Source organism: Bolinopsis microptera, chromosome 11, assembly GCF_026151205.1.
Source record: "Bolinopsis microptera isolate Bmic1 chromosome 11, MBARI_Bmic_1.0, whole genome shotgun sequence".
NCBI classification, from domain to species: Eukaryota; Metazoa; Ctenophora; class Tentaculata; order Lobata; family Bolinopsidae; genus Bolinopsis; species Bolinopsis microptera.
Window position 1 is genome coordinate 2,657,349 of NC_087082.1, and position 13,927 is coordinate 2,671,275.

At 39.9% G+C, this 13,927-nt stretch overlaps 2 protein-coding genes across 2 annotated transcripts in view; one reads left to right on the forward strand and one right to left on the reverse strand.

Moving 5' to 3' along the window:
- The window catches only part of LOC134822694 (ras-related protein Rab-13-like), a 61,240-nt gene that overhangs the window by 29,323 nt on the left and 17,990 nt on the right, over positions 1 to 13,927 (reverse strand). The gene's annotated exons all lie outside the window — the stretch shown is intronic.
- Positions 11,239 to 13,720, forward strand: LOC134822693 (uncharacterized). The gene is made up of 3 exons (XM_063833887.1): positions 11,239 to 11,619; positions 12,070 to 12,166; positions 12,899 to 13,720. Exons 1-3 carry the CDS (start codon positions 11,553 to 11,555, stop codon positions 13,347 to 13,349), a joined length of 615 nt encoding a protein of 204 aa, XP_063689957.1. The 5' UTR covers positions 11,239 to 11,552; the 3' UTR covers positions 13,350 to 13,720.

The window sequence follows — 13,927 nt, forward strand, 5'->3', positions numbered from 1 at the left end:
TCTATCTCTCTCTCTCTCTCTCTCCCCCTCCCCCTCCCCCTCCCCCTCCCCCTCCCCCTCCCCCTCCCCCTCCCTCTCCCTCTCCCTCTCCCTCTCCCTCTCCCTCGCCCTCGCCCTCTCCCTCTCCCTCTCCCTCGCCCTCGCCCTCGCCCTCGCCCTCGCCCTCGCCCTCGCCCTCGCCCTCGCCCTCGCCCTCGCCCTCGCCCTCGCCCTCGCCCTCGCCCTCGCCCTCGCCCTCGCCCTCGCCCTCGCCCTCGCCCTCGCCCTCGCCCTCGCCCTCGCCCTCGCCCTCGCCCTCTCCCTCTCCCTCTCCCTCTCCCTCTCCCTCTCCCTCTCCCTCTCCCTCTCCCTCTCCCTCTCCCTCTCTCTCTCCGTCTCCCTCTCCCTCTCCCTCTCCCTCTCCCTCTCCCTCTCCCTCTCCCTCTCCCTCTCCCTCTCCCTCTCCTCTCCCTCTCCCTCTCCCTCTCCCTCTCCCTCTCCCTCTCCCTCTCCCTCTCCCTCTCCCTCTCCCTCTCCCTCTCCCTCTCCCTCTCCCTCTCCCTCTCCCTCTCCCTCTCCCTCTCCCTCTCCCTCTCCCTCTCCCTCTCCCTCTCCCTCTCCCTCTCCCTCTCCCTCTCCCTCTCCCTCTCCCTCTCCCTCTCCCTCTCCCTCTCCCTCTCCCTCTCCCTCTCCCTCTCCTTCTCCCTCTCCCTCTCCTTCATTAACCCCTTGTCAGCAGTGGCCAGTGGGACAAGCTCTAAACCTCCCCACATAGCTGGTGTGATTAGATTAGCTGTATTATAGTGGGAGAGGCTCAACATGACATTACCAAATCAAATCAATTTAATTATCCCTCGAGCGTTAACCAAAAATAGCATGAATGGTATTATGGTTAGTGCAGCTGTAGTAGATGATAGTGCAAATACATGACCCAATGCTTTTAAGAGTTAATAAGACACCCATTAACCAAGTTCCCCGGAGAAAAATATAAATGCATAGAATGTTTCTCTCGCGTGGCGGTGAACCTTCTTTCCCTATTGCGACAGAATAGTTTTTCTTAGAACATTAGCTTTTCTTGGAACAAAAAGTACTTTTCTCGTTACTGCTAATATCAGGCGTTTGAGAATAACATTATATTTCCCGTTATTGGACACGGTACGGTCTATTTCAGGCAGGATTCATCTCATCATAACGGTTTTATTTAGTATCTACCGTTTTGATATTCTTAATCCAGAAGCTTTCACGCAGAGGCGAAACGTATCTGTGGGCCGCCCCCTCGTTATAAATTTTGCCGCCCCCCCTCCCCATTGCAGGGGTAGCGGGGCGGTCGTTTCGCCACTGCTTTTACGTCTTCTCCCGGGCCATAGTTCTAAGAAATACTGCAAGATAGCGACCCCACTACTCTGGTATTACAAATCCTCCTGAGTGTACAGCACTGGCATAATAGATACGGCAGAGCGCGTCCCAAATAAAATGAAAATGTGATGTATATTTTGGCCAAAGTCTTAAGTCAGTTATCCCATATTTGGGCAAATGGAGGGAAAGACATTTCTTTGTTAATAAAATTGCAAAAAAAGCTCCTAATGAAGAAGCTTTTAACCGAAGCAATCAGGGATTGAGTTGAGAGCTGGGTCTACTGTAACAAATGTTAATGTTATGGTACTTACAGGGACTTACGGGGATTGAGTTGAGGGCTGGGTCTACTGTAACAAATGTTAATGTTATGGTACTTACAGGGACTTACAGGGATTGAGTTGAGGGCTGGGTCTACTGTAACAAATGTTAATGTTATGGTACTTACAGGGACTTACAAAGATTGAGTTGAGGGTCTACTGTAACAAATGTTAATGTTATGGTACTTACAGAGACTTACAGGGATTGAGTTGAGGGCTGGGTCTACTGTAACAAATGTTAATGTTATGGTACTTACAGGGATTGAGTTGAGGGCTGGGTCTACTGTAACAAATGTTAATGTTATGGTACTTACAGGGACTTACAGGGATTGAGTTGAGGGCTGGGTCTACTGTAACAAATGTTAATGTTATGGTACTTACAGGGACTTACAAAGATTGAGTTGAGGGTCTACTGTAACAAATGTTAATGTTATGGTACTTACAGAGACTTACAGGGATTGAGTTGAGGGCTGGGTCTACTGTAACAAATGTTAATGTTATGGTACTTACAGGGACTTACAGGGATTGAGCTGAGGGCTGGGTCTACTGTAACAAATGTTAATGTTATGGTACTTACAGGGACCTACAGAGATTGAGTTGAGGGTCTACTGTAACAAATGTTAATGTTATGGTACTTACAGGGAATTACAGAGATTGAGTTGAAGGTCTACTGTAACAAATGTTAATGTTATGGTACTTACAGGGACTTACAGGGATTGAGTTGAGGGCTGAGTCTACTGTAACAAATGTTAATGTTCTGGTACTTACAGGGATTGAGTTGAGGGCTGGGTCTACTGTAACAAATGTTAATGTTATGGTACTTACAGGGAATTACAGAGATTGAGTTGAAGGTGTACTGTAACAAATGTTAATGTTATGGTACTTACAGGGACTTACAGGGATTGAGCTGAGGGCTGGGTCTACTGTAACAAATGTTAATGTTATGGTACTTACAGGGACTTACAGGGATTGAGTTGAGGGCTGGGTCTACTGTAACAAATGTTAATGTTATGGTACTTACAGGGACTTACGGGGATTGAGTTGAAGGTCTACTGTAACAAATGTTAATGTTATGGTACTTACAGGGACTTACGGGGATTGAGTTGAGGGCTGGGTCTACTGTAACAAATGTTAATGTTATGGTACTTACAGAGATTGAGTTGAGGGCTGGGTCTACTGTAACAAATGTTAATGTTATGGTACTTACAGGGACTTACGGGGATTGAGTTGAAGGTCTACTGTAACAAATGTTAATGTTATGGTATTAACAGGGACTTACGGGGATTGAGTTGAGGGCTGGGTCTACTGTAACAAATGTTAATGTTATGGTACTTACAGGGACTTACAGAGATTGAGTTGAGGGCTGGGTCTACTGTAACAAATGTTAATGTTATGGTACTTACAGGGACTTACGGGGATTGAGTTGAAGGTCTACTGTAACAAATGTTAATGTTATGGTACTTACAGGGACTTACAGGGATTGAGTTGAGGGCTGGGTCTACTGTAACAAATGTTAATGTTATGGTACTTACAGGGACTTACGGGGATTGAGTTGAAGGTCTACTGTAACAAATGTTAATGTTATGGTACTTACAGGGACTTACGGGGATTGAGTTGAGGGCTGGGTCTACTGTAACAAATGTTAATGTTATGGTACTTACAGGGACTTACGGGGATTGAGTTGAGGGCTGGGTCTACTGTAACAAATGTTAATGTTATGGTACTTACAGGGACTTACGGGGATTGAGTTGAAGGTCTACTGTAACAAATGTTATGGTATAAGGGACTTACATGGATTGAGTTGATGGTCTACTGTAACAAATGTTATGGTTAAGGGAATTACAGGGATTGAGTTGAGGGTCTACTGTAACAAATGTTATGGTTAAGGGACTTACAGGGATTGAGTTGATGGTCTACTGTAACAAATGTTATGGTTTAGGGACTTACAGGGATTGAGTTGATGGTCTACTGTAACAAATGTTATGGTTAAGGGAATTACAGGGATTGAGTTGATGGTCTACTGTAACAAATGTTATGGTTAAGGGAATTACAGGGATTGAGTTGATGGTCTACTGTAACAAATGTTATGGTTAAGGGAATTACAGGGATTGAGTTGAGGGTCTACTGTAACAAATGTTATGGTTAAGGGAATTACAGGGATTGAGTTGAGGGTCTACTGTAACAAATGTTATGGTTTAGGGACTTACAGGGATTGAGTTGAAGGTCTACTTTAAGGGACTAAAGGACTTACAGAATGTAGAAAAAAGACACCAAATTTTCTGTAAGGAAAGGAAAGGAAACACAATACTTACTACCCCGCTACTATGCGACAAAGATATTGAATAAAATATAACTAAATAATTTAAACAATACGGTGCCCATGTCTAAGCGGCTCTCCTCGAAAAAACGTTCTCTTCTCATCGGAGCAGAAAGTTAAAACAAACACTTGCTTTATAAATAATTATAACAATATTTAAACACCTTTGCTTTCTTTTACCAGAAAAACCAAGCTCATCACTGACCTATTTTTCTCAAGAATGTTTTTCTGAAGAAGCTTAATAAAACGCTACAGACTGCAAATGACAGGTTAAACCATATTGGATATCATTAAATGGCCGTAAGTGGGTGAATATTTAATCTAAAATATACGATAAAATTATCCTATCATGTGACCACGTATTTTCTTGCAGGTCTTTAAATTTAACAGTTACCTGTTTTAAATAACCATTTAATGAAGTTAAATATCCAATATTCTAATATTATATTAATATATTAATAGTATAACGTCCCAGTTGTAGTCTGCAACGCTGCGGCTTGCAAGGGAACCATTTTCTGAAGAAAATACAGCGAAGGGTATCCCCACTGGACCAAGTCCATACTCCTGCTTTCTCTTTTCCCACTGGCAAGCAAGTCTATCGACGATCTCATACCCACAAATTGTTATCGTAATTTTCTTCAAACCAGAAAGGTAAGCTAGTAGTTAGGTACAGTTAGCCTATAGTATTATAGTAAGCTAGTAGCTATAGTTAGCCAGTGGTATGGTACATTATGAGTAATACTCATAGTCATAATATCTTAATATATCATACCACTCACCACTGGCTAACTCATTGAGTATGTATCATGTTTGAAGGAATGCTTTACAATTATAAACTCCATATTTTGTTGTATGTAGCAAACGTAAAACGAGTGGAAGATTACCAGGATGGATTACTGAAATCTACCCAAAAATTTTGGAACTGTTTTTTATTAAAACAGAGTCTAAGAAAAGTTTAGATATCAGATGCGATCGAATATTCAATGGGATTTGAATATTTAAAGGATTATTGTAGACACAGCTAGAAGCGCTAAAGTTGGTTATCAATGAAATAAAGGGTGGCTGTTTAGTGTGCTGACATGTTATATAGGTAGGTAGGTTAGACGGTGTCAGCTACTATTATGACCTTATCGGGTACACGATTTTGCCATTTTCAAAAAACGGACACCTACCGATCGTTTTATGCAATTTACCCAAGGTTGCTTTTTTTATTTTCTTAAAATAATCCACGCTGACGGGTGCTAAAATGAAGAAAAATTTTGATATTTTTGTGCGGAGATAAAATTGTAGGCTATGATAACGTGCCCTAACAAAGCCAGGATACCTGTTGTGTGTGACCCATTGTATGTGACAGCAAACAAAAAGCACTCAAGAAGCGTGACAAGTCATATCTTCCTGCCAGATACAGCACCTCCACCTAACATATCGTCTCATGCAAGTAATGGTGTAGACACATTAGAGCCTGAAACTTTTAAGTGTTCCTGATCTGAGGCATGCCTCTCACCAACCTTTTTAAAGGTATACCTAGCAACAATTGTGAGAACAACGCGTAATAATGTTACAGATATGACAGACATATTATTACTGTCTGTCCGACATATTGTCTTCTTTATGTATTCCACTTTGATTGTATCTCGTTTTTTTCATCACGCACTTGCAGGTTCTTTACCCAACATGTCAAACACTACAACCAGACTGTCACCCATTGACTTCTCATATCAGACCAATAAAGCATTTACATGTTTCATATCTGCTCAAGTATGTTAGTAAAGTAGTACTAGTAAGTATGTTAGTACCTATTAGGTTCAGAGCCAGGTATGGGTCCAGGACTCTACGGTGTGGAGACCTGAAAAACAGGACTCTACGGTGTGGAGACCTGAAAAACAGGACTCTACGGTGTGGAGACCTGAAAAACAGGACTCTACGGTGTGGAGACCTGAAAAACAGGACTCTACGGTGTGGAGACCTGAAAAACAGGACTCTACGGTGTGGAGACCTACAAAACAGGACTCTACGGTTTGGAGACCTGAAAATCAGTAGTCTACGGCGGCAACAAAACAATTTCCTATTTCCGATTGATATTAATAAATTCGCATGTGGCATTCATTAATATGAGTTTAACAAGAGTTGGAAGATGTGGAGGAATCGGAATCAAATAATGAGATTCTGTAGTTTTGCCCGCTATTTAAATGCCGCTAGATCTGACCGTAATAAATGCATCTTCGGCAGAGTGCATATATCGTTATAACGACCCTGTCACAGGGGTGTAGGAAGAGGAGGGGGGGGGGGGCACTGCCCCCCCCCCATAAAATCTGCGCAAGGGGCGAAAATTGGCCAACTCTTTTGGCATCATCTGACCTACCCTGTCAAACTGCAGTCTAACAGCTAACTGCACGATAGTCACATTAATAGGTCTCACTCTTTTTGAGAGTGAGACCTATAGCTATTAATGTAAGCATATTTTTCAATATTTGCAGGACTTTATCCTTTGATATGACCCTTAAATTGGCACAACAAAATCTTGCTGGATTTATATATTTTTTTGAGAGAATACGATAAGCATTCCTTTCTTGAACTATACTTATTTCGCCAGAGCTACTTGCAGGCCCTAATATGCATTCAAATTCGTATTATTTGAATCGTTCTTAAAACTGTGTTTGAAAATGATCTCTATTGCCGAATTGCTCAACTAGGCCTTTTGCAAGTGCAACATCATCAAAACAAATCTGCCAAAAGAATTTGGACAAGATGCAGCCTTCGCTTAGGCCATCCTGCCATAAACTTAAAAATTTTACAGGCATGGTTGACACTGAACGTTTTGCTGTTTTTGAAATTCAGGCTGTGGCCAAAGCTCCTGCTAAATAAAATAAAAAACTGTAACTCTAAGATTTTGGCCCCCTCATGAAGAAAACCATTCCTACACCCCTGCCCTGTCATATGACTATGAGATGGTCATATCGACCATAGCAGGTAGAAACCAATTGGGCCTCGTGAATAGCGTAATATGAATATTTTCTGGAAATTAATTTTCTGGGAACAAGCATTCTGGGCAGGAATGTGTTATCTATAGTACCAGGAACCACCCCAAACGTGATAGACACAACTAACTAGAACATATTTCTCCAGGCACCTCCGAAAAAAGTTTAAAATAAAATAATAATAATAAAATTTGGTAGCTTAAACACAAACTCTAAGCCCAGTGGATAAACCACAAAACTTATGCTCTATTGTGTGAAACAAAGATACTAGATCAAGATAACTATCAAGGAGTGTATGCATAGGACATAAAAAGTTTTGGAACGAAGATGACATGCTTGTGAAGCGAGCTAACAGTCTAAATGCTAATAAGTTCAAAAAGATCATGACATTAGGTTGCATCCTAAACAGTTTAAGCAAATAACATAAAGTTATTATATTGTCAATTAATCGCTCATGCCATAACTTTTCTTAAACAGGTGAGTTTTTAATAATGTTTTGAACAGATCAACATCGGAACAAGTCTTAATTTCAATTGGTAGTTGGTTCCAGATTTTCGGAGCAACAGTCTGAAACGTATTTCAGCCATTAGGAAGGCACTCGGGAACATCACAAATAATAATGACACAAACATCACACGTCATCAAGAATATTTATATACAATTTTTTTAATTCAACAACAATTCTAGGTACAAAGATCCAGTAAAAATGTAATTAATTATATGCTTTCCTCAACTATATAAGTTAATACAACTTTTTGTATGTGGAATTCATTATGTTTATCTTTATTAACTTATTATTAACATAATTGGTACCCCCAAGTCCCAACTCTTCCTAATACTTCATTCGAAACATTCCAAAATAACAATTATTATTTACAATACTTTTAGAAATCATATCTTTCTTAAACTCTTCTTATTTAACTTTAAAACTTAGAATTGTCTCAAGATTCTTGACGTAAACACATTCCTGCACAGAAATGCTTGTGTCAAATTAGTTCCCAGGTGATTTTATATTTGTGCTCATTGTACCTAACTGATCAGTTTTGTTGTCAATACGTTGAGTTTTAAGTCAGTGTTACATTTCATCGGCTGTACCTTAGGTCGGGATGGATGGGAATTCGGGAAATTAGGTTTGGCCACTATACAGCCAATATACGGTCACTATACGGCCACGATACTGGCTGTTTTGTTGCTGTCGTAGAGTCCTGTTATTTTACGTCTCCACGCCGTAGAGTCCTGTTTTTTAGGGCGCCGCCATAGAATCTCACGCCCTAGAGTTCGGACCCCGGTACACGTCTGGGTACAGTTCTAGGTTGCTACAATCAATTATTTTCGGGTAAAATCTTTTAAATAAGTCGACTTCTAAGTACGAAAACACTTTCAGTGTTACATTTCAATCTTGCAACCAACTATAACTTCCTCCAGTGGTGGAGGAGGACTCCACACCCTGAATAATTGTGACGTCAACAGTCCCTTGCTCCTACAATCTGTATTTCCCTCGCGGAGATTATAAAGCCGATTTAACCCACATCACCAGCTCAGAATTATAATTATTATTATTACATATTATAGCTGGGGTATTAATACATCTGCTCCAGGTGGATATCAAATTGGCAATTTTCCAGTCATTACCAGGTTAAATTCGCAGTAATAGTCAGGCGGCTCGGTGACAATATTTTTAGGAAAATTGCACAGCATCGCAAGAGCTCAGTTTTATTCGTTAAATATAATAAAGTATAAATAGCCCAGGATTTAGTTGACCAGCTGACAACTCTGCAATATCTTGATAATAATAATATTTATGGGCATTTTCTGAGGAATATAATAACCTACAGCTCTAGCTGGCTAGTGGTTGTCTAGTCTTAACGTCTAGACAACGTCTAGGGGTGATAACTTTTGAAATGACAGAAATTGGTGTGGCTTCACAGTCCAGGGTTGAGCGAGTTTGGGATCCACGCCAAATGAGTTTACACTACTAGGTCCATAGTATCAGGCTCATATTGGCATGACTCCACAACATTTTAAAACTGCAATTACTTGAAATAAAGAATTCGCTGTTTAATACGTTTTTGAAATGTTAATGAGCAAATACTTTGTGCAGTGGGTAGACTAACTAGCAAAAGTCTCGTTTGAGACAACAAGAATGGTGTATTGTGAATGCTGGAAGTGGTTAAGATTAAATATAGTAAATTGTAATAGTTGTGAATTGAGAATACTTAGTAATCCTAGAAGTATTAATGCCGAAATCGTAAAGTTACGAAAGTTAATTCTGGAATTACATCGGGCAGGGTCGTAGTGATTCAATACCTACTAGCTTTTGTGTTAGAGGAAAATTACCAAACAGTTCTGTCCGCATTACTAAGTGACCATTTAATCGTCGGTTAAGTGGCTGCGGGGCATCGTTTACAAGCCTAAACCGGTCTAAAGACTTCCAACCACTTCTGCGATGTTCAAACATAATTTCTGTCTGTAAAATTAAACTTACTTAATAAAGAATTCTGGTAGTTGTACCTCACTGTTGGTACTCACCTAGAATATTTTAATATTACATATATTATATTAGTTATTAATATATTCCACAGAAACTGGAGGCCCTGTGCTATATTAGTCAATCCCCAATCCCCCAGAGACCTGAGATTCTGTATAATAATAGTATATTCTAGAGAGGGTTTGCCTATTGCGACACCTTTACCTCATGAAACTGACGCAATCCAGGTGCCAGCTGTGTGGGGACTTGGAGAGTTTGCAAGCTCTGTACTGCACCACAACCTGGACGAGGACATTCAATTAAATAGCGCTCCATCTTAGGGCTGTAATCTTGAAGGGTAACCCAAAAACCTGGACCTAATTTCTGTTGAGATGGCGGGACGCCATGTAGTTAGTTACTAGTCAGATATGAAGCTGGAAGTTGTTAGAAAGGTAATGTCAGTATAGAAGTGCAGCAGGTGTTGGTAGTCAAGTGTAGCTACTAACTATAGTTAGGTAACCCTGACAACTGTTGTCAAGATTACCAGGTTATTTACCGTGACCGATTAGCGAGGTATTCTAGAGCTCAGAAAATCAACCGTGGTGTTTCTTTACTGAGATAATATCTGACAACCAACTGGTGACACCAGTTGGTTGGTGTTTCCAAGGGTAGTGAGTTGAGGAGAGAACTCCTGATCACAATTTATTGGTATCTAGTTCTGGACACGATGCAATCAGCCCTAATATTATCAACTTTTGGTCACTTGGAAGTCGCAATAGTGCTGTGATAAACAAATAAATATTGATCCAAGATTTAAGATTAATTAAATATATACCTTTATAATGTAAATACCTTGAGTTGGACCTGAGATCACTAAAAATACACCCACAAATATTGCAGGATTTGTATTAATTAAGATTACAGCAATTGCAAGACATTCGTTCAATCCTCTACGATGTGATGCTAAATTAAAGTGTTTTCATACAGCGATAGTTTTAATGCCTTCAATGTAGCACTGAATGTTACCGCCAACAGTCAACATTAAAAGTGTTACTTATTTCCCAAATTAAGTAGACAAATGTTTCCCTCACGAGCTCTAAAGGCACGACGTAAGTGAGTGTACTTCAACCACTTCTAGCTAGGGACAATATGACAGATCAATTATACAGGCGTGTCCTACTCTTAATAGTCTAAATTATTATATGATAGCACCTCACCTAGGTATATGGCACACTGTGGCACATGCGCCGCTTTTCAAACAATGCTTCATCTTACTGAAAATACTATATCTCTTTTCAAACTTACAAAGACCCACCCACAAGCTTTACTCAAGATTTCGCCACAATGGATTTTAAGTTGGTCTCTACCAAAATATCAGCCACGCTGACATTCTAAAATGTTATTTTTATAGGATCACTCCTTAATGAAATGACACTCCTGGATGAGCTATTCGACTAACATTATAAGTTAACTGCTCTACCTCAGCAACTTTATCTCAGCACTTTAACCACGCCTCAACCACATAACATCTGACTGAAACATGATCACCATGTCGCACGAGTTAAAGTTGGTGGATGTTCGTGTTAAACCGTGTAATAGCTCCGGCAACACTCCTAGTAGAACATGACTGTAATTTTACGTGCAAGTTAGTAAGCTAGAGCTTGATAGAGTAATATGCCATAAAGGCGACGGAATATAACCGTCCATGATTTATCACCGAACTTTTCAACTTCGATTTCGGTCCATGATAGCCATCCTCGGATCTGACTAATTCACATTTCATTTCAGAATAATGTCGTCATAGAATAATTTAATACAATAACGTACGTGCTAGCTGGGTGGCTCTATTAAATAATGTATAGGTTAGTTTAGCGGTATCGGCTGCTAAACCATCCCCCCACATTACCACGTCCTACCGGTTCCTCTGATCTCGTGCCAGTTCGATTAAATAACTAATTCTAATGAAGTCAGAGACGACTTCTGATATAGTTCATATCACCCTCAGGGAGCATAATATGTTGTAAATATATTATTAACGCAACAGTAACATACGAATGTGATTACATTCGTCGTCATATCACAACTCTCGCCTGTCTCATGTGTCCCATTGCTTTGTTTAGGATCAGGTAGTTGCGAGCATGCTTTTGATTTTACTTTTAACTTGTCTGGGAGGCGTGCAGGCTTTCAATTTCTGCGTTTACAAAGGTGAGCAGTCATTTTTAACATAAAAAATGAACATTTTTAACATAAAAATGAACATTTTTAACATACAAAATGAACATTTCTTATCTGAATTTACTTTAATAAGTTTTAATGAGCTTAATTGATATCAGTTTAAATCACAAGTGTGTTCACGTAGACTACAGTAATTTCAACCTTAACCCTCAATATACCTCAACTTTTCTAAATATACATCCATCCTGTTAATTATGTAGCTTTTTATTAAAAGTTTACACGCATAACTCATTTGAATGATACATACCTACATAAGACTATTTATCGATGAGCTGACTTCAAGAAATTTATAGAAAACAAATTTTACTAGAACTTTCAAGTTTACACGAAGGCTGCACTCCATCAAAAATGCTATTTAAATTCTAGAATACTCAGCAGCACAAAATAAGTAAAATTTCCAAACCATATCTCACTTTTCAGGAGTGACACACCCTCTGAACAAGGTATTCGCAGACAGATGTAACCGCTGTATGTGTCGAGAATGGGGAGTAGACACTGCCGTCTGTACCAACATCAAGTTAGTTAGAGTAATTTAAAATTGTAAATATGTCCGACAGCGACTAGACTCCAGCCCCTCCTTCTGGAAAAAAGTTTTAAAACTCGAGAGAGGTCGCACCTTGGACGCTGTTGTTTAATTTAACATTTAACAAGTTTCTGTAGGGGACCCATTTCTGAAACAAACAAACAAGTCCTTCCCCGGCCAAGCCTACCACATTAATTCATGTGTTCGTTTCTGCCAAGTACGAAACTTGCACAGCCCACATAAAACTCTGTTATCGCTGAAATTACTAATTATTATCTCCGGCACCGCTGGTACGAGTAGGTCCTTGTATTTACTCGCGATATCATTACACTTCACCTTTACTTCATACACAGTGGCTACAGGGTGTCCAATTTGTCCTCCCTGAATTACCATGGCAGCTGTTGCACAAAGACTGACTCCAGGTTGACAGATAATCTTACCACACATGTGCCCTTCTTTATCGTAATCACCTATTTTGGAGTCTGGAGGGAGGCCGAGGCGCTCTCCGAAGTTTGGAGTAACGATTTTAGCACCGTTCTGCGACAATCACATCAAATATTTCAAATTATACTCAAAGTTGCAAATAATTATAACAGTAAATCATACCCACAGCGAAATATTTGCCAAAATATTTTGACACATACTCTGTTAAACTACAGCTGACGTACGACATAATTACATTGGCAGGTACAAATTAACCAACATCTGACCCCCTCCCACTACCAGGTGTAACAAGTTGGTGCTGAACGCCCCGGGGTGCAAGTACAACTGTGTTCAACTCTACAATTCCGTGCACAAGCTTCTCACTAAAACCAGAAATCTCGACACAATAGCTGACGAAGTTTTACCACTGATCGGTGGGCAAGCTCTCAAGTTTATTCGGGAATCTGAGAACTCAGATCCGTCATCTACTGAAGTAGAAGAGCAGGAGGTAGATGTGAACCAGGAAGATGTTCAACCAATACTGAACGAGGTTCACCCCTCTGGAGACGTACAGCAGGAAGTGCAGCAGGACGTACAGCAGGACGTGCAGCAGGTCGAGGAAGAGAATTCTACACCGAAACGAAGAGGAAGAGTGCAGGGAGGCGGGAGAAAGGGAAAGAAGGTGCTCAAGCAGCAGCTTGATAAGTTCATGTTAGCCGGCAAGAGGAAGAGACGGGCCAAGTTTGTCCTCTGATCAGTAAATGATGAACTAATCGGTGATGAGATACACTGTTTGCTTTTTAATCTGATTCATGTTTGAAGCCGTCGGAATTCGGAAGGAAGGATTTTAGAAAACATTAGCTTTCGCTTGACGAGATTTACTTAAATCTTGTGATTGATGAAATAATAATATACTGTGTAGTTTTAATGTGTGACTGTTAATTTATAATATTTTCATTTGAAAAAGCGCAAGTTTCATAAATGTATTTAATTTTGATAACAAGAAAAGAAGCGGTGGTTATTTTCAATACGCAAATATTTAGATAGTTTCATTTAAAACTTGCTCATCGTTACTACAATTTTAATTGATTGCCTCAAAATATCGACATTTGAAACGAATGTGACTACACAGTACACACAAATAGGCACAATTAGTTAATTAGTCAATCGATAATTTAATTAATTAATTAACAAATTAATTGATAAGTCAGTTATGACCTAGACTGATGGAAAGACAAACACACTTTCCACGCATACAACGTGAAATAATTTACGACGAGATTTCACATATCCCCACTTTACGATAATATATATTCTGATATTACGCGGACT